The sequence below is a fragment of the Trichomycterus rosablanca genome, chromosome 4, assembly GCF_030014385.1.
Source record: "Trichomycterus rosablanca isolate fTriRos1 chromosome 4, fTriRos1.hap1, whole genome shotgun sequence".
NCBI lineage: Eukaryota > Metazoa > Chordata > Actinopteri > Siluriformes > Trichomycteridae > Trichomycterus > Trichomycterus rosablanca.
The window spans coordinates 5,013,112-5,038,066 of record NC_085991.1 but is presented as its reverse complement, the minus strand read 5'-3'; the positions used below and the strand labels follow the sequence as shown (position 1 = coordinate 5,038,066).

The following is a 24,955-nucleotide window of genomic DNA, read 5'->3' as shown; positions in this document are numbered from 1 at the left end:
ATGAATTGTTAGATTGATTGCAAGCTAGGCTTTCTTGTCCAAGCTCTGTGCCCAGAATCAAAAACGTCCTCTTGATTAATAGGAACTCACATTTTGTGAAAAGATGCTGGGCAAGATGTTTCAAGATGCCATGGAAAGCCTTTTTAGTACACCCCAGTCAAATAAAATGTCATAGATAACCTTATGACTTCTTTAACACTATTTATCTATTTATAAGCCTGCTTGCCTGCCTGAACAATCACACTACCACCATGCTTGACTATTAATATGATTTATTTACCATGAAATGTTGTATTTGATTTGCCTTTTACCAGACATAAGACCGTTTGATGCCCGGAAAGTTTTAATCAGAAATTGCCTGTCCATAGAATATTATCCCTAAAGGTCCCATCAGGTCCACTCTTGTGGAGTTCAAGGTGACAGCTTGACTTTCTAATGGTAAGGGTTAAGATAAATGACATTAGTTTTATGCAGAGCTGCCTGTAATCAAATCTGTCTGTGTTCTTTAGATGTTTTTCATAATCTTATGTGACTCACTGGAGTAGTTGTCACTTGTAGAAATTGTAGCAGAACTCCTTAATAGATTCCTCCATCAATTGAATGTTCTCAGTTTAGCTCCTACTGTGGTTTTCTGGAGTCCTAGAGCCTTCCAAATGACTAATATTGTATTTGCTTTACTCTTGTGGAGTTTCCTTAAAGTTCAAGGTGACAGCTTGACTTCCTGATGGGGGCAGCATGGTGGCTAAGTGGGTAGCACTGTCGTCTCACAGCAAGAAGGTCCTGGGTTCGACCCCCAGGTGGGGCAGTCCAGGTCCTTTTCTGTGTGGAGTTTGCATGTTCTCCCCGTGTCTGCGTGGGTTTACTCCGGATGCTCCGGTTTCCTCCCACAGTCCAAAGACATGCAAGTGAGGTGAATTGGAGACACTAAATTGTCCATGACTATGTTCGATATAACAGTGTGAACTGATTAATCTTGTGTAATGAGTAACTACCTGTTCTGTCATGAATGTAACCAAAGTGTAAAACATGACGTTAAAATCCTAATAAATAAACAAACAAACAAACAAACTTACTGATCAAGCCTGCAAGTGTTCAGTTAGCTAAAACGTCCTATAAATTACTTTTATTAAATCCTACTAATTCCTTGAATGTTGTTACCCAAGTCCTATTTGTGGAGAAACATATTTCCTTTGATAATCTGACAACATCGAGCAATTAATATTTCTAGCACTGTATCTAGGTCTAATAGTTCATTGCTTTTGATGAAATACTGCCGGTTGTTAAATAAAGTGAAATAAAATTAGTAAAACGCTTTATATATATAGTAGAGCAGTGGCGCGTGGGTAGGTTTGGAATCACGTGATTGGTCCGCGCGCAGCCGCTCGCGCTTCAGGTGCTGCAGTGACGCTGGATGTGTAGCGCGCACTGAGCTCGTGGTTCTTCTGTCAGAACAACAACAGGCGAATATTTTGTTTATTTTTAGTATTTATATATGATTTATTTAGATAAAAATATATGTGTACACTTTGTAGACCTGGACAACTTTAATAATGATTTTAACTTAAACTTTTAACAAGGAAACTCCACAGGAGGAGCCGGTAAGTCGCTCCATCGACACTCTCACTGTCATATTCTGTGGGAATTTAGTTACAATTGTGTATTAATTATATATTTATATATATATATATATATATATATATATATATTACTAATTGTTTAATTCTGTCATTAGTTCTAATACACATTTAAATAAAAAGTAAATACTATTAACCCTTCATAAATGCAGACTACTATAGCAAAAATAGATAATAGTATTATAAATATAAATTTTTTATACAAATATTGAAGATGAGGCATTACATTGGCAGTGTTTAGCAGAATACCTAAACTATTTGTCAATTTTAGATTATGCACAAGATAGAGGCAGTAATATTATTATTAGAATAGCAGTAGTGTTTACATGTCTGAAATAATTATTTAATATAAGGTAATAAAATATCTTAAGCATTGTCTAAAGTATTCAGTTTCACTTACTGATTTACGTTAAGATAAGATAATATACGACTTTGTTGATCCTTTTGGGGAAAATAACTATTATTATTATTATTATTATTATAATTATTATTATTATTATTACCCACTGTAAGCCTGACCAGAACAAAGCAGTGGTAAAACATGAAAATGAAATTAAATAATCATAATAAAATAATAATAAGTAGGCAGATTTTGGTTATTGAACACAAATGAGAGTAAGTAATTGTGTTTCCCTCCCCCAGTTATTAACAGAGAGCACGTCTCAGAATTGATGGAGAAAAATGATGGGCCGCAAGCTAGATGTCTCCAAACTGACAGAGGAGGAGGCAGAACATGTGCTGCAGGTGGTACAGAGGGATATGCAGCTACGCAAATCAGAAGAGGAGCGACTGAGGTATTGCCTCTTTTCTACACTCATCCATCCTACACACAAGGTCCGAAACCTACATTGTTGGTACAGCGTATATGTATATTTGGAGACTAGAGGTAATCTTTTAGCATGGCTTGGACCATCATTGTTGGCTAGAGATTTTGGATTTGCAGATTGTGTTTATCTTGTGTGACGCTGGGGTTCCTCAAAACACTTCTGCCCCTGACACAAAATAAATAGAATTTAACAGAGACAGAGCACAACAAAGCAGGTTCAGGCTTCATTTTTGTTGTTAATGAATTCACTGTTAGGACTGTTGCTTCCACTAAGGCATACAAATCCCTTTCAAAACACATGCATTTAATAAGGGAGGGATTCTGCCAGACTTTAAAAAAATGAAAGCCCTTTTTACCTTTAAACTTGTGAGTTTTAATAACTAATTATTGTAATGATGTAGCTGCAATAAAATGTGATAAGTTTTTGAAATGTATGCACATGCATAGGCTACCGTTTTCTCTAAACTGTGATCCTTTCTCATGCTTTTTTAATTGAACACAGCACAAAGGACAGGAAGGGCTGTCTTTTCCTAGTCTAGTAATAGCCTACTTCCTGAGAGTGTGTACAGTATGGAGGGGGGGGGGGGAGTGCAAAAGATGTTTACACATTTTTGTAAATGAATATAAGTCACATTTTAACACCATATTACGCATTGCTACCATAATTTCATTCAACTTCAACAAACTTAATAAAAACATCTATTAAAGTGTGTTTACATTTTTGTCCCCTTTGTATATTCTCAGCTTAAGGACAGTTGAATTCCTGCCCTAAACTAAAGTAAATGAACAAGTTAGTTCTTATGTAATCCATTACAATCTTTTATTTTACTCAAAAAGTTAACATAATTTCTAAACGTGTTAAATAAAATGCATTTCACAAAAGCAATTCTGGTACTTACGAATAACAAAGTGTGAGACCCGCTCTTAAGAAATAGAAAACATTAGTTAGGGACATTCCAGTGTAATACACAGAAACTAAAGCCAAACTTTTAAGGCTTCTCAATCTAATCTTTTAACAATTAACAGTACAAACATACTTCCTAAACCACAAAATCACTCCATAAATGGACTTCTACCATTTCCTGATTAACGAATCTCCATAGTGATAAGCAGCTTGGTCTGGCACCAGGGTTTTATTTTGTCTACAGTAATCTTGTTTTTGTCCCATGATCAGATTAGTTCATAAAGCTTTCAGGAAAGCGTAATGAACACTTTTCTCATATGTACTGGATTTTTCCTTTAAATCTCTTGCCTTGTTAGTCTTTCTTTTCACATACAGATGAACGGATGAATGAATGAAGCACTGAATTGCGTACAAATGCGTACACATTTTAAACACACGTTTGTATTGATTGCCTTTAGTGGAGAACAGAAGACCTGAATTTAATCACTGGAAAGCTTTGCCCAGCTCCCAAATGTTAGAGTAAGATATTCCAGTGGGATCGGCCAGTGAGGAGGACGTTTATTTATGATCTGACTGGCTTTTCATTTGAAACTTACTGCATGTAATTAATTTACTGTTGTCTACTGGGCATATTTCATATTTTTTATGTACTTTACAATCCTCCACATCATTTGGTCAAGAGAACTTTCTAGCATTATTATTAAAGATTATATAGATTGTGTGAACAAATCTGTCATAGTTGCAGTAAATCATATTTGGCTTCATTCATTTATTTGTCATTCCACTGCTGAAAGATTAAAGGAAAATATCATACTTTGTGCATGGAAATAGGAACTCATTCAGGTGGCGAAGCAGTAAATTATGCTAGTCCACTACTGCTGGGATCCAGGGTTCACTGTGGTGCTATCGGCCGGTCAGGTGTCCACATACAGCCACAATTGTCTACAACTTTGGCAGAGACCCCACTATAGATTGGCGTTGTGTCAGGGGTGTGTTAAATGCATTGTACCCAGTGATTCGGGGGAAGCTGGACTAAATAAATAAAGTGATGATAAAACATGACAATGAAATAAAATAAAATTCAATTTTTTATTTATAAAAACAAACGACTGTAATGCTTCTCTTGGCCACAGGTGGGCAGCCTAAAATAAATTTTAGTGAGAATATCTAGAAGTTGGTTTACACTGCCTTTTTCCAAGTGAAGACTTGGTTTTACAGTGTGGGTTCTGAGCGTTATGCCCCTGTGTATTGAGCGAGACCCAGAAAGGTTTTAATTGATGAGTTTGGTGTATTGGATTAGGACACAGGTAGGACCACCTTGTCTGGGCTCTGTACAACATGACCCAGAATTATTTTAACAGCTTCTTCCTATAATAATAATAATAATATAAAAAATAATTATGATTTAGCGACTTTGTTTTATGTGGCAAACCTAAAATAATAAAAGTTTATTTTTAGTATTAAAATTTAGTATAAAAGTTAGTTTAGTTTTTATTCAACAAAAAGTTTTGTAACTTTTGTATCAGTTGGTGGGTTGGCACGCCAATTGACTCCAAAGTGGCACCAAAGTAATTTTCAGTGTGCTTCTATGCATCCAGCTCTCAGACTATAGTAACATTGGAAAATGACCAAAAAAAGAAAAATATATGCACCCCAGTGTAGTGAGAAAAATACACGATTGTTTATTATTTTAGGTTTATTATTTTGCTAATTATTTGCTAATTTATTTGCTAATATTAATTATTATTATTATTATTATTATTATATCAGACAGGCTTACCTGTATTTTGCACCAATACACCAACCAAACTTAGTGTTGAATGTCCCAAGACTGAAAAAACACTAGAAGGAAACATGACACACTCACATTGTAACATCACCTATTTACTATGCCATCCTGCGACGTTTACCCTGGCAATTTCAAACCATTTCACACCTCTGGACCGTGGGGTTATGTCAGTCTTATGATGTCACTGGTGGTATTCACACGCACGGCCTAAATACCAGGGATTTTCCCACTGACGTCACATCTCAGATGAGTGTCAAAACACACAAATCTAGTTTTTAAAATGCATTAAGTAATGGTCAACTGCCAGGTGTCCACATGGCTGCTTCACACGCTATACAGCCTAAAGTATATGGTCACCCATTAGTTACTGAGTTAAGTTGGTTAAGCCACAGCTAGATAAAACATATAATCAATAAATTATATTTTTCCAACTCTGTGGTAACACTTTACGAAAGGCCTTTTCCTGTTTTAGCAAAACAAAGTGAGGTCAATACAGATATAGTTTGACAAGCTTGGTGTGAAGGGTCTTCAGTGATTCGAACAGAGCTCTGACCTCAGCCTCACCTTTGGAATGAATTGGTTGTCCCAAATTGCTAAGACTTATGTGTAGGTATTAGTGTGCACTACAGTGGTTCATTACTGGAATTGTCACAGACTTTCAGGGTCTGGAGGTTTTGGAAATACATTTAAAATATATCATTTTTTAATAATTAATGAATAACGCTGAACTAAAGGTTTATTTAAGTTTTCATAGATGAATGTATGTGACATGAGGAGCATATAACTATATTTTTAAAAATACTTGTATTCGTGTGGACAGGGGTCTAGTAATATCTATTAGGATGTGATGACAGTCTAGCTGATGAAAGTCTGAGAGCAGTGGTCCCCAACCTTTGTGTGATACGTCCTCATACCAGCGTTGTGTTACTGATTTCAGGCCTTTGTTGGCACTTGTCCCCTCGCCACAACAACATGACACCATGTCGTCGCAGGACATGGGCACCAACTGAATGCCGAACTTCTTCATCACATCAACAGCAACGCAGCATGCAGATGAAATAGTCCTATGTAGAGGGGAAACTAGCCCCCAAAAAAATAGGTCATATATTGTATTTCTGTCATTCTCTGACTACTATTCACTCTGTCATATGTTCTCTCTGTCCCTCTCTCTCCGACTATCCCTGTTAGTGAGCTGAAACAGAAGCTAGATCAGGAGGAGAGTCGGTGCGTCCTGCTGTCGCGTCAGCGTGGCTTTAATGAACGCTGCTGCATCCGGTGCTGCTCGTCCTTCACCTTCCTACTGAAGCCGCGTCGTCGCTGCCTGGACTGCTGCTACAACGTCTGCAAGCGCTGCTGCTCTTACTCTGAACCAGACAAAAGCTGGATCTGCTTCGCGTGCGAAAAAAGCAGGTAAGAACACGTCACTACACTTTCACAGATTATGCATGAGGGTGTGTTTCTGTCTGTAACTCTATGTACAACTATAGGGTTTTTTTATAATGAATATTGTAGATTTTATCTGTGATGTTTTGGAAAGCAAACCTTTTGTTTTGCAGGTAGCATGAACATCCTCCATCACTTTCACATTAAGTGCCACACTGTGCCCATGTATTTTCATTTTCTTAATTAGCTGTTTCCATTATATAGCAGTGGCACAAAACTGTTAACTTCTTACAGAAACAATCATATAGCATCAAGCAAAAAATGCACCAGAATTTATTTACAGTATTTTAGATTTACATTTATAACATTTAGCAAACACAGTACAATTCAAGCAATTCAGACATAACGGCCTGGATCAGGGGGTTGAACAGTGGCAAAATGGCAGTGACGGTGCTTAAACCGCCAGCCTTCTGATTACTAGTCTGGCTCCTTAACCACTGAGCATCCACTGCCCCAATTTCAACTAATCAAGTTAAGTTTTCCTGTTGTATCTCACCTGTGTGTTTACAGACTGTTGAAGACCCAGTCTCTGGAGTGGTTCTACAATAATGTGAGGAGACGGTTCAAACGATTCGGCAGCGCCAAGGTGCTGAAGATGCTCTACAGGAGGCACATCGGAGAACAGGAGAGTCAGGCCGAACTCACAGGTGCGTCATTTTACTTGTTTATGGCTTCTGCAGCATTGACCTAAATCAAACCTGCAATATTTACACACACACAGGATTAATATTTTTAAATCGATTTAAATCGACTTAGACACAACAAACATTGTTTGTCCGTAATGGTAAAAAACCCGAAAAAATGATTTTGGAATTTAAAAAGAATAGTTCATTTTATTTTCCAGTTAGAAACACTGTTAAACTGTGAGTATGAAATTGTACCTAAACACATGCAGTGATGGTGTTTTTCTTGCTTTATCAGAAGGAAGTACATATGCTGAAAGTGTTTCTCCTGAGGACAGTGTTTATGAGAGCGACTCTACATTTTACAAGCACAGTGAAGGTTCGTAACACAACATCCATTTAAAAATGCTCTGTCCTTACTACATTACAGTCACATCGGGGGCAAAATGAGGATAAAATGTTAAACGCAGGCCATGCCGGTGATGGTTTATACTGTGCTATGAACATATTATTAGAGCAGTGAGATTCAATTCGAACTGAGCTGAATAAGCAAGCAATATCCCTGAGCTTTTGTTGTGGAAATAAATGAGAACTTACAAAAATTATTTGAAAATGTTATTTTCTCACATTTGATTATATAATATTTGGCATTTTTGTCAGATTCTTGCTCACTTTAATATTTAATATTGATTACTTTTTGTGATAAATTCAGAGATAAAGTGTTGTTTTTCTAACACTAAGCAAACATGAGCAACCTGGCTCAATCAAAACAGCCTGAAAAATTAGTATACTGTGTCTTATACACTTAAAATTACACCCACAGTTAATACATAGAGGCGTTTGGATGGCACAGCGGTGAATTATGCTAGCCCTTCAAGGTTCTAATTTTCAGCTTTGTCTATATACAGACATGATTTGCTGGATACTGCATGTGATTCTGGGGAAGCCAGAGCCACCACAACCCTGACCAAGTGAAAGTGGTAATAAAACAAAAAATAAAATAAAATGAATAAATACAAATAATTTTGGTTATATTGCCCATGAATAATGTGAATACGCAAATACAAATCAGTATGTAGTTATTTCAGCCTTTAGTATAATCTAATTTACACTCAGCAAGAATACAGGATAAATAACACACTTTGTGCTGTTTGTTAACATGTTTACAGATTCTTTGCGATACATACTGGTTACTGTAACCTTTTCTCTACAGAGCGAAGCATGGCAGAGAGCATCAGCGTGGCATTGCGTGTGGCAAAAGAAGCTATAGATGAGGCTATCACCAAGGCCGAGAGTCAGCCAGAAAACCAGGTACTAATTCTGTATCTGTAGTATAACGCACACATTCAGTTACGCTTACTTGAATTATTCAGGCATTGTTGGAACTATACTCAGAATTTTTTACTTGTTGACAGAAATATAATTATATGCTTGGTGGCAACAGTTTGGGTTAGGTCCTTTCCTGTTCCATCATAACTGTGCTTCTGTTCACAAATCCCACTTTATGAAGACAGGACTTGACTAATTTGGTGTGGAGGAACTCTGACCCCAGAGTTCTGACCCCAACACTACTTAACACCTTAGGGATGAATTGGAACATCAGCTGTGAGTCAGGCCTTTATGCCCAACATCAGTGCCAACATCTGACCTACTATTTGTTATTGCTTATATGATGGACTTAGATAACTCCAGCAACTCATCTCCTGAACCTCCACATGTTGGTAACAGAATTGATATTAATTATTAATGTTTATTCTGTATTCTTTCACAGAAAAAGCTGAATGAAGCTTGTTATCTACGAGATAACAGAGGAGAACTGATTGAAGAGCTGACCACCCTGATTGTGCAGACTGTGAGTAACAAGAAGGAAAAAATAACATTTTACTATTTTATAGTTTTATGCTATTTTTAATGAGACTTTAATGAGAGATTTTTTGTTTAGGACATTTTAGACCCCTTTTACACCCCAAACTTAAGTAACGGTTGGATTATATTTATTATATGCTTTACTGTTATACTTGCACCCATTGTCTGGTAATTTACTTACTTCCAAAAATTTATCCAGTTAGAAATTTATCAACTAGAATATTTTATACACTGACGTTTATGTACCAGCTTCCTTCTATTCTGTAAACTTCTGGCTAAATACTCATGACTCAAAGTTATACCTTTATGTTTTTTATTGTCTTAGTATAGTTCAACGTGTAGGGTGTCTGACCTTAAAAGTGTTTTTTTGACTGAATAGACATAAATTCCAAAAATCTCCAAATCCCAAAATCTCGTAGGTGTTTATTAGACTTATAATTAGTTTATCATTTACACGGATATAATTTTTTTTACTGCAGACACTGATACTTCAAATATCTATTTTTACACCCACACAAACAACAGAAAATCATCCCTTCAAACACCACACAGGAGAATCTTGGGTATCGTGTCAGATACACTTTACTATAGTTCGTTTCTCTTTCACTTCAGATTATTTGCAGGAAGAGAGATCTGTCCGAGATGCAACCAAAGTGTAATCTGGAGTCACCACCTGATCAGAACAGCAATGTGAGTCCCAGGCCAGCCACTACTGTCCAACACGTTGCTACTATCTCCCACAGAGTTTTTTAAAATCCTAATAGAATAAATAATATTTTAATGCCCTCTTTTTTATTATATAAATATTATATATAATATTTTTGCCCATTTTTTAACACAGAAGCCTCACTCAGCCCTCTCAATTCTGACTGAAGAAATGCTGGCCCAGCAGGACAAAGCCGAGCAGAGTCCCATGCTCTGTACACAGGGTCCTGTCCCTACAGTCCCCGGCCGGAGTAAGAGCGTGGACTGGATGGAGAACTCGTGTAAGAATCTGACCGTGCACGTTTATTCTAATTTGTGTAAAAACATGTACAAACTTAATAAAAAAATAAAAATAATGTATTCATTTATTTTGGAAGAAAATAGCACTGTCCACCTTCTTTCGTTTCAATTTTATTATCAACATTCTACTAATTGATTACATGAACTTAGATTACATTACATGGGTTATTCAATCTCATATCTACCAAGGGTGACTCAGTGGATAGCACTGTCACCTCACAGCAATATAAATGTACTCACTCACTCACTTTCTTAAACGCTTATCCAATTAGGGCCGGGGGGGGGGGGGGGGGGGTTCTACAGCCTATCCCAGCTTTTCAATGGGCACAAGGCACACAGTAACACCCTGGACGGGGCGCCAGTCCATCGCAGGCAATATAAATGTAAAAAATAAAATAAAAAAAGAAACTTGTAATTAAAAACAAAACATGTCGACATTTATTCTTCAATTTTTTTCCAAACTTGTGCAACTGCAGGTACGTCGTCGGTGCTACAGAGTCCAGACGGGAACTGGTTTGCCCTGCAGAGCGCCCAGCCGTCTCGCCTGAGCCTGCCGAACAATCGTGAGAACCTGATGTTCAGCGCCTTGGAAAAAGAATCGAGCGTAATCTCTGCCTATGATGGCATGGCCTCCGATGCTGAATCAGACACCGAAGCAACCTGGACTGCTGCTTGGCTGGAGTATCACTGCAAAATGTCCTCCAACACCGCCTTCGAGAACCATGAGCCTGCAGGAAAAAACGTCGCCGACCAAACCAGGAACGACCCAGCGGCCGAAATCCACAAAGCAAATCCTTTACTGAAGAGGAAGGTCTTACAGGAGCACAGACGCTCTTATTCTCAGTGTCCTAACACCACAGATACTAACATAAACCTCGATGGTACAGACAGCAGCGAGGATGCAGTACAGGACAACAGGGTCAAGAGGACTCGACGGAGGAATTTAAGCAAACGAGAGTATGCAGAGGGGAACGTTTCAAGAGAAAGTGCAGGAGAAGAGACGTCCTTATCCGAACCAGTAAGTTTTTTGCATTGACATATTTGAGACCTATATTTTAAAACACACATGTAATCATAAGATTATGTACTGAATGTTTCGGTTTAAATCATCCCCATTTTCTCTACAGAAAAAAAGTATTGGGACACCTCTCCTAATTATTGAGTTCAGATACTTCAAACACACTTATTCCTATCAGATGTATAAAATCAGTTATGTTAAATAAATTATATGCCTTAACAGTTTGGGAAAGGAAATTTCTCTTTCCTCTAGTACAGGGGTGTCAAACTCATTTTCACCGAGGGCCACATCTGCATTATGGTGGCCCTCAAAGGGTCAATCTGGCTTTTATTGCAGTCTGACTTTTAAGTCTTGGACAGTTTGTTGTTTTTCTTGGAGGCTAAATTCTGTGTTTAGTGTCAAAATGCCAAATTTGTACTGGATATTTATAATGTATATCTACATTTATATTGTACTCCTTTAGCACAGACACGGCCTACACAAGAGACGTACCGTTTTTTCTTCTTGAAACACAAACTTGTGTTCACTTTCCCATCTTTCTTTAAATTTCCTCCTTCTGCTTCAGTTTTCTCTTCTTGTACATTTTGGAATTATTTGTAAATATTTCTCAACGTCACTTGTTGGAAAACCGCCTCCTGATCAGGGTCGCTGGGGTTGCTGGAGCCTATTTTAGCTTTCACAGAAACACACTGGACAGGGTGTCACAGTGCAGACACACACACACACACACACACACATTCATACCTAGGGCAATTTTAGTATCTACAATTAACATGACTGCATAACTGTGGGAGGAAACAGGAGCTCCCGGAGGAAACCCACACAGACACAGGGAGAACATGCAAACTTCACACAGAAAGGACCCAGATCGCTTCATCTGGACCTTCTGAACCCAGGACCTTCTTGCTGTGAGGCAACAGTGCTACCCACCGAGCCACTGTGCTGCCCAAGTACATTACTAACTGTTTTTTTAGATCTGGTCATTTTTACGAAAACCTACATGTCATAACAGAAAATGTTCCCGAAAATTTCAGTAACACGTGATGTTTTTTCAGCAGGTCTATGGCAGGATGCTGCTGGACATTCTGTTAAAATGCCAGAGCAGGAGACAGGCCGTCTCCGAGTTTCTGAGTACGAACGCATACACCCCCGAGTCTCTGACTCCAGATGTTCTGAAATCCGGGACCATCACCCCTGGTTCTCCGACACCTGACGTTGTTGACACAGACCCCAACATTGAGACTCATGTTCTGACTGGCTCTTCAGATGACCAGCTGGAATACAAACTGAGAGACCTGGCCTCCTCAATCAGCAATGAGCTTGATGCTGATTGGATGGAGACTAGTGACTGCGAGTGTTCAGCAGAGATGGAGATTAATAATCCTGAGATCGTACAGCCGAGAGAAGAAACGCCCGAAAACCCAGAACCAGTGGAAGAAGATGAAATTAAATCAGATGGTGGAGACATTACGAGTGAAGATATGGAATCAGTCAGCTTAGAAAATTCATATAAAATGAATCATTTACAAGATATAGATGTACAAGAGCGCACAGTGAAATCAAATGATGGTGAAACAGAGAGATCTGTAGGAATTCCACAGCAGGATGACTGTGAACAGTCTGAAGAGCAGGTCAGAGAGAGAAACAGTATTCAGTATGAGGAACAGAAAACACCTGAAGAGAGTGGAAACACTCAAAATGTTGATAGACAAGAGTATGAAGTGGAAGATCTGAAACCTGAAAGCAGAGATCATTTAGAAAATGAATTGGCAATCGCAAAAGAAGAAAGAGTAGATGTTTACAATCATAATCTTTTACAAAACGGGAACGAAGAATATGAAAGAATGATTGGTATTGTGGTCAAGGCTTTGGATGACATGGAAAATGAGATTGATGCACATCTCAGCGATGCAAGATCCGAAACATCAGATGTTGCTAATGAGAAAAAGTGTGAGACAGTTGAAGAACAAACAGATAAAACAAATACCACACAAAACAACCAGATGGATCATGCTGAAAGAACAACTGAGGATAAACAAGCACTACAGGATGGCGTTGTGGACGAAGAGAGCACAGAAGAACAGATTTGTGAAGTGAAGGAACAGTGTAATGATCACGTGATCAGGGAGGATGTAGAGGTCGCTCTGTCAGGTCAGAACGAGTTTCTCTCACCAGAGGAAATCTACAAAGTAAGATTTCACTTCATCCACCGACAGTATTTTTCTACAACTGATAAATTCTAGTCACTTTTACTGCACTCTGTCTTTGTGTTTATCTGTCTGTCTGTCTGTTAATCTATCTGTCAGTCTATCTATTCATCTATCTGTCTGTCTGACTGTTTATCTATCTTTCTGTCTGTCTGTTTAACTATATGGCTTTTTGTCTATCGATCTATCTATCTATATATCTATCTATCTATTCGCCTGTCTGTCTATCTGTCTGTTTATTGATCTGTCTGTTTATTGATCTATCTGTCCGTTCGTCCATCTGTCTGTTTATCTTTCTGTCTGTCTATCTATCTATCTGTCTGTCTGTCTTTCTGTCTTTTTATCTTTCTGTTTGTATGTCTGTTTAACTATCTTTCTGTCTATCTATGTCTGTCTATCTTTCTGTCTGTCCTTTTCTGTCAGTCTATCTATCTGTTAGCCCATCTATCTATCTATCTATCTATCTATCTATCTATCTATCTATCTATCTATCTATCTATCTATCTATCTATCTATCTATCTATCTACTGTCTATCTATCTATCTATCTATCTATCTATCTATCTATCTATCTACTGTCTATCTATCTATCTATCTATCTATCTATCTATCTATCTATCTATCTATCTATCTATCCATCCATCCATCCATCCATCCATCCATCCATCCATCCATTTACTGTGGTGTCAATACTTTCCTAATTAGGACCAAGCATTCATCAATCAACATGATTAAACCCTCTTATTATATTTTTTAATATTATCTTTATTATTTGTAATAAAATTTACTTATTCAATTATGATGACATCTGATTTGTCCAGCTTGTAAATATATTATTAAAAAGCTTTATTTATGTTGCTCTGCTATTTGATCCCCGTTCTTACTATCAGATCGGGTTGTATTTCTCTCTGTACCCGGTTTCATGTGTGACGTCTGTATGTGTGCAGAAATATTCGGCTGCATCTCTGCGCAGCATCACCACTGAAGTACTGAAGGTCCTGAATGCCACCGAAGATCTGATTCAGAGCTCCATGGATCTTGGCGAATCAGAGTACCAGGACCAACCAGCCCTTCCTCCTGCTCAGAGGAAGAGGCTAGATGAGCAGCTCATCAGATTAGAGGAGAATGTATGAACTAAACTTATCTCTCTTTTATAAATTTATTGTGAATTATGTTGTGAATGTTTGCTACAGATGTGGGTTTAAACGTGCCCCACAGCTCTTTTTACCCAAATGTGTCAACAAGCTTTTTTTTTTTTTCTTTTTTTTTTTTTCGACTACTTAGAATTTGTTTAACCAGATTTGTTTTTGGGTTTTTTTGGCCCAGACTTAACATTTTATTACTGTTCAGATTATGGCTAAGGTCAAGACATTCCAAAACCGTAATTTGTGCCCATTCAGTCACTATAGTGTATAATAACCATTGTGAGGTCTTTAAGATTCAATAGTTTTGTAGTAATCCTTCTAAAGTAAGTAAAGTTCATTTTTTAATGCACCAATTTATCTGTCAGCAAAAAAAAAAAACGCAGAGCAAAATACTACCACCACAGGGCTTTACAGCAGGTACGGTGTTGTTGGGTTTGAATGCCTTACATTTTCTCCTTCAAACATACTTTTGGTCAGTTTGTCTAAGTAACTTAGTATTTGTTTTATTTGATTTTTTTGTCTGTGTGATTGGTTACAAAATGTAGTTAAGCTTTAGGTGCTGATTTTGGAGCAGGGGCCCCTTTCTTGTACGACAACCTCTAAGCTCATTGCAGTGTAAAGTACACATGACTGTGGACAGACGATTACTTGTGTTTCAGAAGGTTGTAACTAATGGCAGACCCGTTTTTGGTTCTTGGATTGCTTTTGACTATCAGAGCACATTTTCTCTCAGCATAAGAGGTTTTTTTGTTTAATTGGCAAAGAAAACAATGCTTTGTGTACTTTGTTTCTAGGAACAGTTGTTTGTACAAAAGAGTTTAAGATCTAAAGCTGCTTAGAAATGGCTTCCAGAGACTTTCTTGACTAAAATGTACGATTTGCTCTTGTTTTCTGGTTGTGTAATGTTTGTGGCTCAGTAATGGGTGCAGTACTTAGGAGATATTTGGAGATCGTGCCACAGAGTCAGATGATCAAGTCAAATTTGTATTGGGATATAAAGACGTTATGAATTATTATTTCCTAATATTTGTGTTCAGGTGTATGTGGCTGCGAGTGCCGTGTTCGGGCTGGAGGCTGAGCTGGGGGATCTGGAGGAATGTGCACGCAGTATTAGTGGGGAAACGACAGAAGGGGAACTGGTTCACCTGGAGGAGCAGGTGGCCTCGGCCGCAGCTCAGGTGCAGCAGTCTGAGCTCCAGGTATGTTCAGTCTTAATGCTGTCATTTACAGCACTCTGCTGTAGCTGGAGCACCTTACACTACATCATCAAACGTATGTGAATACACCTCCTAATGGGGTACATTCTCCACACATTCTCTGACTTGCATCCCGCATTGTAATGTTGTCAATCCAACTTTTTTTTGGTCTTCTGCATCCTTTCACAAGTCCTGTAATAACACTGCGTTATACTCCTGTAATAACTGCGTAACACTGCAAGTACTCAAAAAGTACTGAATTAAAACATATAGAATAGTTTTGTTCCTCAGCATTGTCATCTAACTTGGTATAATGTTCTTTATTTCTTAAACCAAACATTTACATCAAACACATCATCACATTGTTTCACATCAACACATCTGTCACTGCAAAGCCTAATTTTTCAATCATTTTTTAGCTTTGCATTTTAACCCACTTTCTTAATTATTGTGTTTCTGAAAGCTCTAATAATTCTTGGCTTTGTCCTCAGCACTACACACCTCAAACTTTACTGTTTGTGTAAACAATGTTTATAATTTTTTTTTCTTCAGGTGACTGATATTGCAGCAAGAATTGCAGCTCTGAAAAATGCCGGTCTGAATGTAGCACCACAGACACGTTTTGCAAAGGTCAGTTTGAAACCTAAAGTACCATACGAGTGTCAAAGGTGTTTGTGATGCGTGGTTTTGTTAAAAATTACTATTTTTACTAAAGAATTACAACACTTCAGCTACCATAATTCACCTTGTTATTGCAGTCACAGACCATAGAAACTTCCCGGCAGCAACGTCGCCGACTTCCAGTGCCTCCAGTGAAAGGTAAGAGCTCAACAAACAGACTGTCTATGGCTGTACAACGTTATTACTGACATTTCTGAAAGCTCTAATAATTCTTGGCTTTCTCCTCAGCACTACACAACTCAAACTTTACTGTTTGTGTAAACAATGTTTATAATTTTCTTTCTTCAGGTGTCTGATACTGCAGAAAGAATTGCAGCTCTGAAAATCACACCAGGCCAATAGCACCGCCTGTACCATGTTGTTCTAAAATATAGTTCAATCAGTTACTCTTAGCCCATATTTAAGATGTGTGCTATGCTAGTTTGTGTTTCTTATGCAAAAGATCATATAACAAATCTTCAGACATTTAAAAATTTTATATTTAGCCAGTTAAAAGTTGGGGAAGTAATAAATGATTAATTTAATAGGCATATCAGGTATCAAGGTGTCTGAGCAGGAAGGAATTATGCTGATCATGTTTTTACTCTTGGCTTGTTACAGTAAATCAGATCCACAGTGTATAATGTTACGTTTATTTCACTGTCTGTTTTTCCAAATGTTGAAATGATGATTTTATTTAGTTTGTCACAATGCATTGCATTTGTTTTACTGTAAATATAATAGACAAGACATTTGTGATAGTAATAATAATAATCTGAACTAATTTATTTGTGATATATACACCAACAGTGAGCTATTAATCGAAATATCCCAATAATAATGATTTACAACTGTTCACATGATTAAACAATTCTTTACAAATAAGGCATTAATTAAAAAAAAAAAAAAAAAAGCTTTTACATAGTGCAAAATGAAGAAACAAAACATTCTTGATTTGTGTCCAGTCAACAGGACAATAAAAGAAGAGTTGATTAAACATGTCCGTTCACTTCACTCTTCTGAGGTGTGATTCCGTCTCAGAGATTTCGGAGAGATCTGAGTAAAAATGCTGCAATGCTCCACCACTATGAATCGTTCTTTTTGATCGGGCACTATGAAACCATCCCTCTGGTCCGTTGTGTATAAGCTTTCCCGTCTATCCGCGGCAAAGAAGCTGTCTTTAGACTCCATTTCAATAAACCCTTCCCTGTCTTGTCCCAGGACGTCCACTTCAGCGTAGGAGGGGTGTCCTGAACCTCGTCGAAACTTCATCGCAGGCCAGTGCGACGGTCGTCTCTGATTTGTAGATAATGAAAAAAGTAAATAATTAATTCAATAATAAATGAAGACAATACAAAAGAGAAATAAACAGGTTTGTATATGTTAGTATTAAATACTCCGTGGTGGATTTACGGTAGAAGCGGGCTGTCCTGCTCTTTTTATAGCTGCTTCTAGTTTGTACCGAATTCCCTCTTCTTTCTTCCACTGGTGGACTGAGTAGCTGGCCCAGTTGTGACAACCGGTTCTTATTCTGATTCTATCACTTTTCTGTCCATTATATCCGCTACAAGCTTGTGGATTCTGTTGGTCATCATTCCCCTTTTTGGTTGTGGCTCTTTTGCCACAGTATTGTTCTACCTTGGTTAAGCATCCCACATATTGGATTCAACTTTAATACTTGCATAGCGAGGCACAACATGCCCCTTTACAAAGAGACAACGTCAGGGTATATAGGGACGGGATGTTGGGGCATGTGGAGGCATTTTTATTCCCGTACAGCTCTCTGATTCTTACTAAATATGCTTTTAAGATGCACTATAATGACAAGACTAGAATGTTTCTGTGCTGACCTCGATAAAGAACAGACTGGCACTAGAGGTGGGATGGTGGTACATGTAGATGGTTGCCAGCACTGCACCAACCAAGAGGAGCACAAGTAGGATGATTCCCACAAGCAGACCCGTCTGTAACTTCTCACTATGTTCTTCCTGCCTCTCGGCTTCTGTTAAAGTGAACATCACAAAGCAACACTCATGGATCTGCCTTATATTCAGCTGAACAGTAATAACAATATTAACAATGACAAAATAAATGAATACATAATTAATGTATTAATTGTTTATTTAAATACAATGTTAATAAAAGAATGTATTAAATGCTTTAGACTGAATATAACTGAGAACACAAACTCTGTTTCATGCTAAATAACTTGACCTGTCCGGGTACAGGAGATATTTTGTCATTAAACAGAACATAACATAAAAGAACATTTCCATCCATTAGACATCCAGATATTATGTTTTTGTTTTTTTTGTTTTTTTACCCAAATTGATGTGTCTTAAAAGCATTTAATACAAAAGATTTTCAATGCAGGTTCCTGTAAAGCATCATGGTCCTTTCAGTGCCACTGATGCTCAGTACCCAGAACTTGCACATGTAAAGGAGCATTCATCTGCTAACTGAGTATATGAGTGAGAGAGTTTACAAACCTGGACCATAAGGTGCTTTATGAGTAAAAATATATGTACAAATACATGTAAATAGAATGAAATATAATGTATAAACATATACTGTAAGTATTTAAACATTAATATAGAAAACATAGGAAATAAAATGTAAAATCCCTTTATAAAACAACGGATCTGCATATGCAAATATTCAGCCCCATACACAGAAGGTTTTAATTTACTGTGTGTTGTGACATTCACCTCATCACCAGCATTACAATGATATACAGTTTGAACCACATTAGCCCTTCTGCTGGTCCATACCAGACACCACATTCTTCATGTCTTCAGGTACCTTTGACCACACAGTGACCTTTTGGAGGTTTGTGGCTGGTCGCTTCTAAGACCACAGTCAGTGTTTGTTTACCATGGTTGCTTGTAAGCACTTTTTGCTTGCTTAGAGGTACTTCAATCCAGTTGTCAGTCTATAATGATTTGCCCCTGATCACAGTCACTCAGGCCATATTTGCTTCATTCAAAATGTGTACGATGATTGACTACCATTAGCCCGACATTGATCACGTCCCTGACCGTGACGCATGCAGTTTTTAGAAAATGGAGAGATTTGTTGGTGGTGATCATTATGTTTTGGCTTATAAGTGTATGTATTAGGAAATAAATGTTGATCCATGTCCACTTACGTTGGTTAAGGGTTAGGATGGTGGAGTGGACAGGATCTGTGGTTGATTCAGTGGTGTTTTTACTCCCAGGCTGGGCTGTGGTTGTAGAATCTGCTGTCCTGTGTATAGGAGGGGACTCGCTTACTCTGAGTAGCTGGGTTCTGTTTGCTGTCTGAGCACAGCTCTGGTTTTTTACCTGAAAATACATTAGAGTTTAATTACAAAAAATGATCAAATTAATTAAATCAAAGTTTTTATATCATATATAAGATCATACATGGAATAACTAGCAGCAAAATGCTTTTTATAATTGCCCGGTCACATTAGTAATCAAGAATTAAAATAGAGATAAAATAGAAGAAAATAATAGAAAGGTGCAATATAAACGTATAAAGATGTAATAAATTACTTCTTAAGTAATATACGTATCTTAAGAGAATGAGAGTTTTCTGATGCATGCAGGTCTTACGTCATCCAAACAGCCGCTGTCGACCCAGTCCTGGCGATTTCGGTCAAAGCCACTGGAACATCTTAGAACAAATTTAGTACATGCAGATGATTCTGTAGAACTAAGACGACCTGCTCTAAATAAACTCCTTAGCAGTTGTTGAGCACTGCACATATATATTTATTTAAATAAATATTTGAAATTACAAAATATTCCAGTGAGAAATTATGGGAGTTGCTGTAAGTGTGTGCTGTTTTCTATATTCAATATTAAATTCACAAGTCAAATTCACTATTAAAAAGTAAAATGGAAATTATGGCAAAAAAAATTGAGCCACTTGTAAATGTATCCTCTGCGAGACCTCGGCAATAGCAGGTGAAAAGAAGTGGTCTGTGTGTTTGTGTTGGAGCGTGCGTGTGACAGTGCAGTGCCAGCTTACTCAATATCAATTAATACCTTATGAGGTACGTCTTGGTTCATATGCAAAAGGTGAATTAAAGAAGTGAATTACAGATCAGATGAAATTGTAATGAAGTACCTTTGTAGGCGGTTGCACCAGTTGCAGTTAAAGCTGATGTGAGCTGTTACACAGCTGTCACAGCTGGAGAACTGGAGGCAGGCTAGCACAGTGGAAAAAAGTGGGAAGATGTCAAAGGAGGAAGAACGTTAATGTTTTTCTCGCACTAAACACACAAATCCACACGGCTGTGCTGAGAACAACAGCAGAGCATCAGACTCACTTGGCAGAGGCAGAAGTTCAACAACTGTGGAGTTGTGAATTCTGGATTTTTGGAGCTCAACCCGATGGTACTCGTATATCGTTCTCCTTCTGATACCTGTTACACATGTAAATAAGGATTTTTAGCTTTTAAATGCTGCATTTCATGGTCTATATAATATATGAACAAAAGTATTGGGACACAACAGTTGCTAACAGGTGTAATAAATCAGTTATATAATGGAACATGCCCCTGAGAGCATGCAAGCTCTATAAAAACCTGAAGAGAAGCTTGGGTTAAAGAGCCCTGACCTCAGCCCCACTGAACAGCTTTGGAATGAACCGGAACATAAATTGAGGCTTTCTTGACCAACATCAGTACACAGCCATACAAATACCCCTGACCAAACAGGCATAGATTCCAACAGAGCAGAGGTCATTCTATTTTAATTCAATTTTTTTCACACAAGCTCATGGTCAGGTGTCCTAATACTTTTGGCCATATAGTGTATTTCAGAGTGCATTAATAGCTCACTTTATCACTAATACTGAAAGCCGCTGTACCTGGATTGTGCTGAATGTTATGAAGAACCACAAATGCATCGGAGAGACCGACTTTCACAGGGTGGTTTTCTGATCTGATTTCACTGATGTCGACAGGAATCTGAGCAGTGATATTAAAATGATGTTAGTAAAACACAAGGGCCCTGATTTAATCATGACTGGCATGTGGAAAACACACAAACGTAATAAAAAATGATTCTCACATAATCTGAATAAATTATTGTGATTTAGTTCATTTTGTGTTAATAACAATTGAAGCATTAACGTTGATCAATTATACAATCCCTGTAAATGAATGGGCTAAACTCAATTAAAATAAATGAGCGCTTATGCCAGGGGTGTCCAAACCTTCCCTGCTGGGGGTCAGATGGAGTAAAAAAACACAGAGCCACAGACTCTTTTGTAATAAAACCACAAAAATATAACAGACCTACTTCATTACCATCAATCACACTTCCTTTTTATTTAAGTGACAGTCGACAGTGTTGAGTAAACTAAGCCTTTGCCGATTTCACTCGTCACCAGTTTATAATCCTAATAAGAAGATTGTTATACTTCTTTCAATTAAACATGCCCACTTCCCTCTGAATTCCAGTCAAGTTTTCGCTTCTTTGGCGCTGCTATGTTTATCCAAAAACTCGGGAGTGTAAATGCAGGTGTAGTGTTAATGTTTTGAGTCGGGGAAAGAAGACGGGGAGAGTTTTACATTTGTTTAATGTGATAGTGACACCTGCTTAATAGCGGTACAACTTTAATTTTATTTCTAAAATACCTCGCAAGCCGTTTCAAAGATGGTAACGATGCACAAACGTATTTTGGACATCCCTGGCTTATGCTAACCCTTCTCCCCAGTGTTTATTATACCTTAATGAATCTTAATACATCAGCACCAGTATGTTCTATCATTTCTGGCATTGTCCTCCACAAGCTGAATCTTTTCACAATATTATGTCTGCTAGATGGTGAAAGACCTTAATTTATTAGCAATTCTGCATTGAGAAATGTTGTTTTTAAACTGATTGACAATTCTCTCACAATGTTTGGCATGAAGCTTAATACATCAGTGCCAGTATGTTCTATCATTTCTGTTGTGGAAATAATAACATAAGGCTTCACCTCCTTGTAAGCGAAAGTGATCCTGCCGTCACTGTGCAGAGTGGCCTGAAAGCTGAAGCTCCCCAAATGTGCTTCATCTTGGAGGTAAACGTGGTTCCACTGCACGACAAAAGCTGTACCTACAAGACACAAATGGCTGAAATCAAACAACATTACACACTACCAACCAGAAGTGGTAAGAATACCCGCTGAAATACAGATGTAGCATAGCTGTACCGTTATCAGAGTAAACGACCGTGGAGTGTGGGGAGATACTCGGGTCAAAGTTGGCCATGAGTGGAGCGATGTACTGAGTGGCGGTCAGCATTTTGTGAATCACGTCTCCGGTGTAAAGGAAACCTGTGAATATTTATTTCTGTCTTTATTTTTTTTATATAATTCCTTAGAAAATGTATTTATTTGTTTATATTGAAAACTCACCACCGGTTGTGACTGTGATCTCTCTGAGGAAATGTCCATAGTAAGGAAACGCAAAGGACAAGTTCACTGTCTGTTAAACAATAAACACACTCTTGAAAATACAAACCCATATATGAAAAATCTAGTAATTTATCATTTATTAAATCTTCTAAGTCTTTTATTTGTAGTCACAGTGCCAAGAAATGGCTTTAATGTTTTGACTGACCAACTTTCTTTTAAAGCAAAATGAGAAAAATGGACGTTGAGTTCTCTGTGACAAGAACGGACCGTCCAGACTGTTATCAGGAATACATGCCCACATCATGGATGATTTGTGTATGTGTGAAGGTATTGTTAATGCAGAGGCGTATGTTGTGATTTAGGAGAGACGTGCAGCCATCAAGGTGACGTTTATTCCTGGAGAGTCAGTTCCAGCAAGACAGTGTGGTTTCATAAACACAGAGTGTGTGTGCTTCACTGGCCAGCCTGCAGTCCAGAGCTATATCTAAATGTGTCTATAAAGTCACACTGTTATAGAACATGCAGAATTAGGTCTTGAACTGTCTTGCTAAAGTAATCATGGACTTTCTTGGAAAACATGTCGCTTTAAAGAAGCACGTTCAAGAATACAATTCTGGCATTGGCCTCCACAAGCTGAATTTTTTTACAATATTATGTCTGGTAGATGGTGAACGACCTTAATTATTAGCAATCCTGCATTGAGAAATGTTCTTTTTGAACTGATTGACAATTTTCTCACAATGTTTGGCACAAAGTCTTGAGCCACGAGCCATCTGTGCTTGCAAAGACTGGGTGTAAAAGGAGGGTCCACCAAAGGCTCAATCACGATTCCCTCATCTGTTACAAATGTACATTGTTGTAATATGATTCAAAATGGTATTCTATACTTCTATAACTTTTCACAATTATTTTGCTCCTGTCCCAATTTTTGGGGTGTCTTGCAGGCATCAAATTTAAAATCGGTTTATAGCCAAAAAATTAACTTTAACTTTTAAATTAATAAGGTTATGTTTTACAAAATTTCTTGTGTTTTAAAGTATCGTTTGAACAAATACTTTTTTTAATATAGTACTGAGCTACAGTCTGTGGTGTGTTGGGCAACCATACCAAAGCTTGTCTGTTGCTGTTGGAAAGGACTCCATGAACTCTTCCTTTTTCCATCTGCTCAGCGTTTACCCACAAGTCCTTGCCATAGATTTTGGAAATGTAGTACAGATGATTTGAGTCACGCTGTTAGGTAGAGAGAACGTCCACGTAAAAAAACAATATAAAGATGAGCCACACATATCAGTCATGTTTGTGTACATGAGTAGGTGAATACCTCAGTATTCGAGCTGTTGACGTGGTTCTTTTTGGTCAGTACTTCATGGTCATTGAGGCTAGGCCTGCCTTGCTCTTGGTACTGCCCATAATCCTGAGTATGACTGATCCAAGCATGGCTGGGCTGGGTGGTGGAAGGCTTTCCACTGGGGTTCATCAGAACTGTCGATACGTTCACTGTTTTAAGAAAGCCTTCGAATTCTCTGTAGGAGACTGATACATAAAGAGGAAAATAAATAGACGTGTATAGGGGGTGATGTCCGCTCCTCCTCGTGGTGCCCCTGGAAACTCCCTGCCAAAACAGGGCGAGCTAAACACGGACCGCCTCTCGGATGACAGGCCCTCACGACAGGCCGGCCGGAAGGTGTATTAATTAATAAACCGTCGTTATCCTATGGCTCACAGTCAAAAGAATTCCCGGGATAAAGCTAGGGCGTCCACCCGAATCGACGCGGCAGGGTCTGGCCCGACCCTGTCGACAAGTGTGCAAGGGCTCCCGACGCAAGGACGACGCCGGGACGCAAGCAAGCGAGTCCCCAAACAACACAACACGATCCGGGTCGCGACGCTCAACGTTGGTACAATGAATGCAAAAAGCGGTGACCTGACTAAGGCTCTTCACCAACGGCGGATCGATCTCTGTGCGCTGCAGGAGACGCGATGGAGCGGCAAAAAGTCCCGAAATCTTGACGACCAGGAAGGCAATGATGGCTACAAGCTGATTTATACTGGCAGCCCACGAACCCGTAACGGCGTCGGCATCGTCGTGTCGAAACGTTTCCGCAACTGCGTCCAAGAAACCCGTCACAATGACGACCGGCTGATGAAGATTGTGCTTGTCACATCCGAGCAAACAATTCACTTCTTCTCGGCCTATGCCCCGCAGACCGGTCGCAGCAACTCCGAGAAGGACGCCTTTTGGAAGAT

General features: G+C 38.3%; 2 protein-coding genes across 2 annotated transcripts; one reads left to right on the top strand and one right to left on the bottom strand.

The window, feature by feature from the left end:
* The first annotated feature begins 1,545 nt into the window (after positions 1-1,545).
* Positions 1,546-16,959, top strand: myripa (myosin VIIA and Rab interacting protein a). The gene is made up of 16 exons (XM_062992975.1): positions 1,546-1,598; positions 2,277-2,428; positions 6,342-6,563; positions 7,107-7,243; positions 7,518-7,598; positions 8,433-8,530; positions 8,991-9,071; positions 9,698-9,775; positions 9,927-10,071; positions 10,567-11,108; positions 12,164-13,297; positions 14,262-14,441; positions 15,497-15,658; positions 16,208-16,285; positions 16,414-16,474; positions 16,625-16,959. Exons 2-16 carry the CDS (start codon positions 2,316-2,318, stop codon positions 16,630-16,632), a joined length of 3,120 nt encoding a protein of 1,039 aa, XP_062849045.1. The 5' UTR covers positions 1,546-1,598; positions 2,277-2,315; the 3' UTR covers positions 16,633-16,959.
* Positions 16,960-17,326: 367 nt separating this feature from the next.
* On the bottom strand, positions 17,327-24,185 carry plxdc2a (plexin domain containing 2a). The gene is made up of 12 exons (XM_062992841.1): positions 24,030-24,185; positions 23,816-23,938; positions 22,709-22,778; positions 22,505-22,627; positions 22,289-22,407; positions 21,173-21,272; positions 20,631-20,726; positions 20,429-20,510; positions 19,912-19,972; positions 19,464-19,638; positions 18,166-18,317; positions 17,327-17,611 (listed from the first exon to the last, which is right to left on the bottom strand). The coding sequence occupies exons 1-12, from the start codon at positions 24,183-24,185 to the stop codon at positions 17,327-17,329; spliced, it is 1,542 nt and encodes a 513-aa protein (XP_062848911.1).
* Between the last annotated feature and the right edge of the window lie 770 nt (positions 24,186-24,955).

Coding starts and splice junctions, on each gene's coding strand:
- myripa (XM_062992975.1), top strand. CDS start 2,316: ATGATGGGCCGCAAGCTAGATGTCTCCAAACTGACAGAGGAGGAGGCA. Junction 7,244..7,517: donor GAGTCAGGCCGAACTCACAG/GTGCGTCATTTT, acceptor TTGCTTTATCAG/AAGGAAGTACATATGCTGAA. Junction 9,072..9,697: donor CCACCCTGATTGTGCAGACT/GTGAGTAACAAG, acceptor CTTTCACTTCAG/ATTATTTGCAGGAAGAGAGA.
- plxdc2a (XM_062992841.1), bottom strand. CDS start 24,185: ATGAACCCCAGTGGAAAGCCTTCCACCACCCAGCCCAGCCATGCTTGG. Junction 22,779..23,815: donor ACAGCAACAGACAAGCTTTG/GTATGGTTGCCC, acceptor ATTGTTTAACAG/ACAGTGAACTTGTCCTTTGC. Junction 20,511..20,630: donor TGAACTTCTGCCTCTGCCAA/GTGAGTCTGATG, acceptor CCACTGTGCTAG/CCTGCCTCCAGTTCTCCAGC.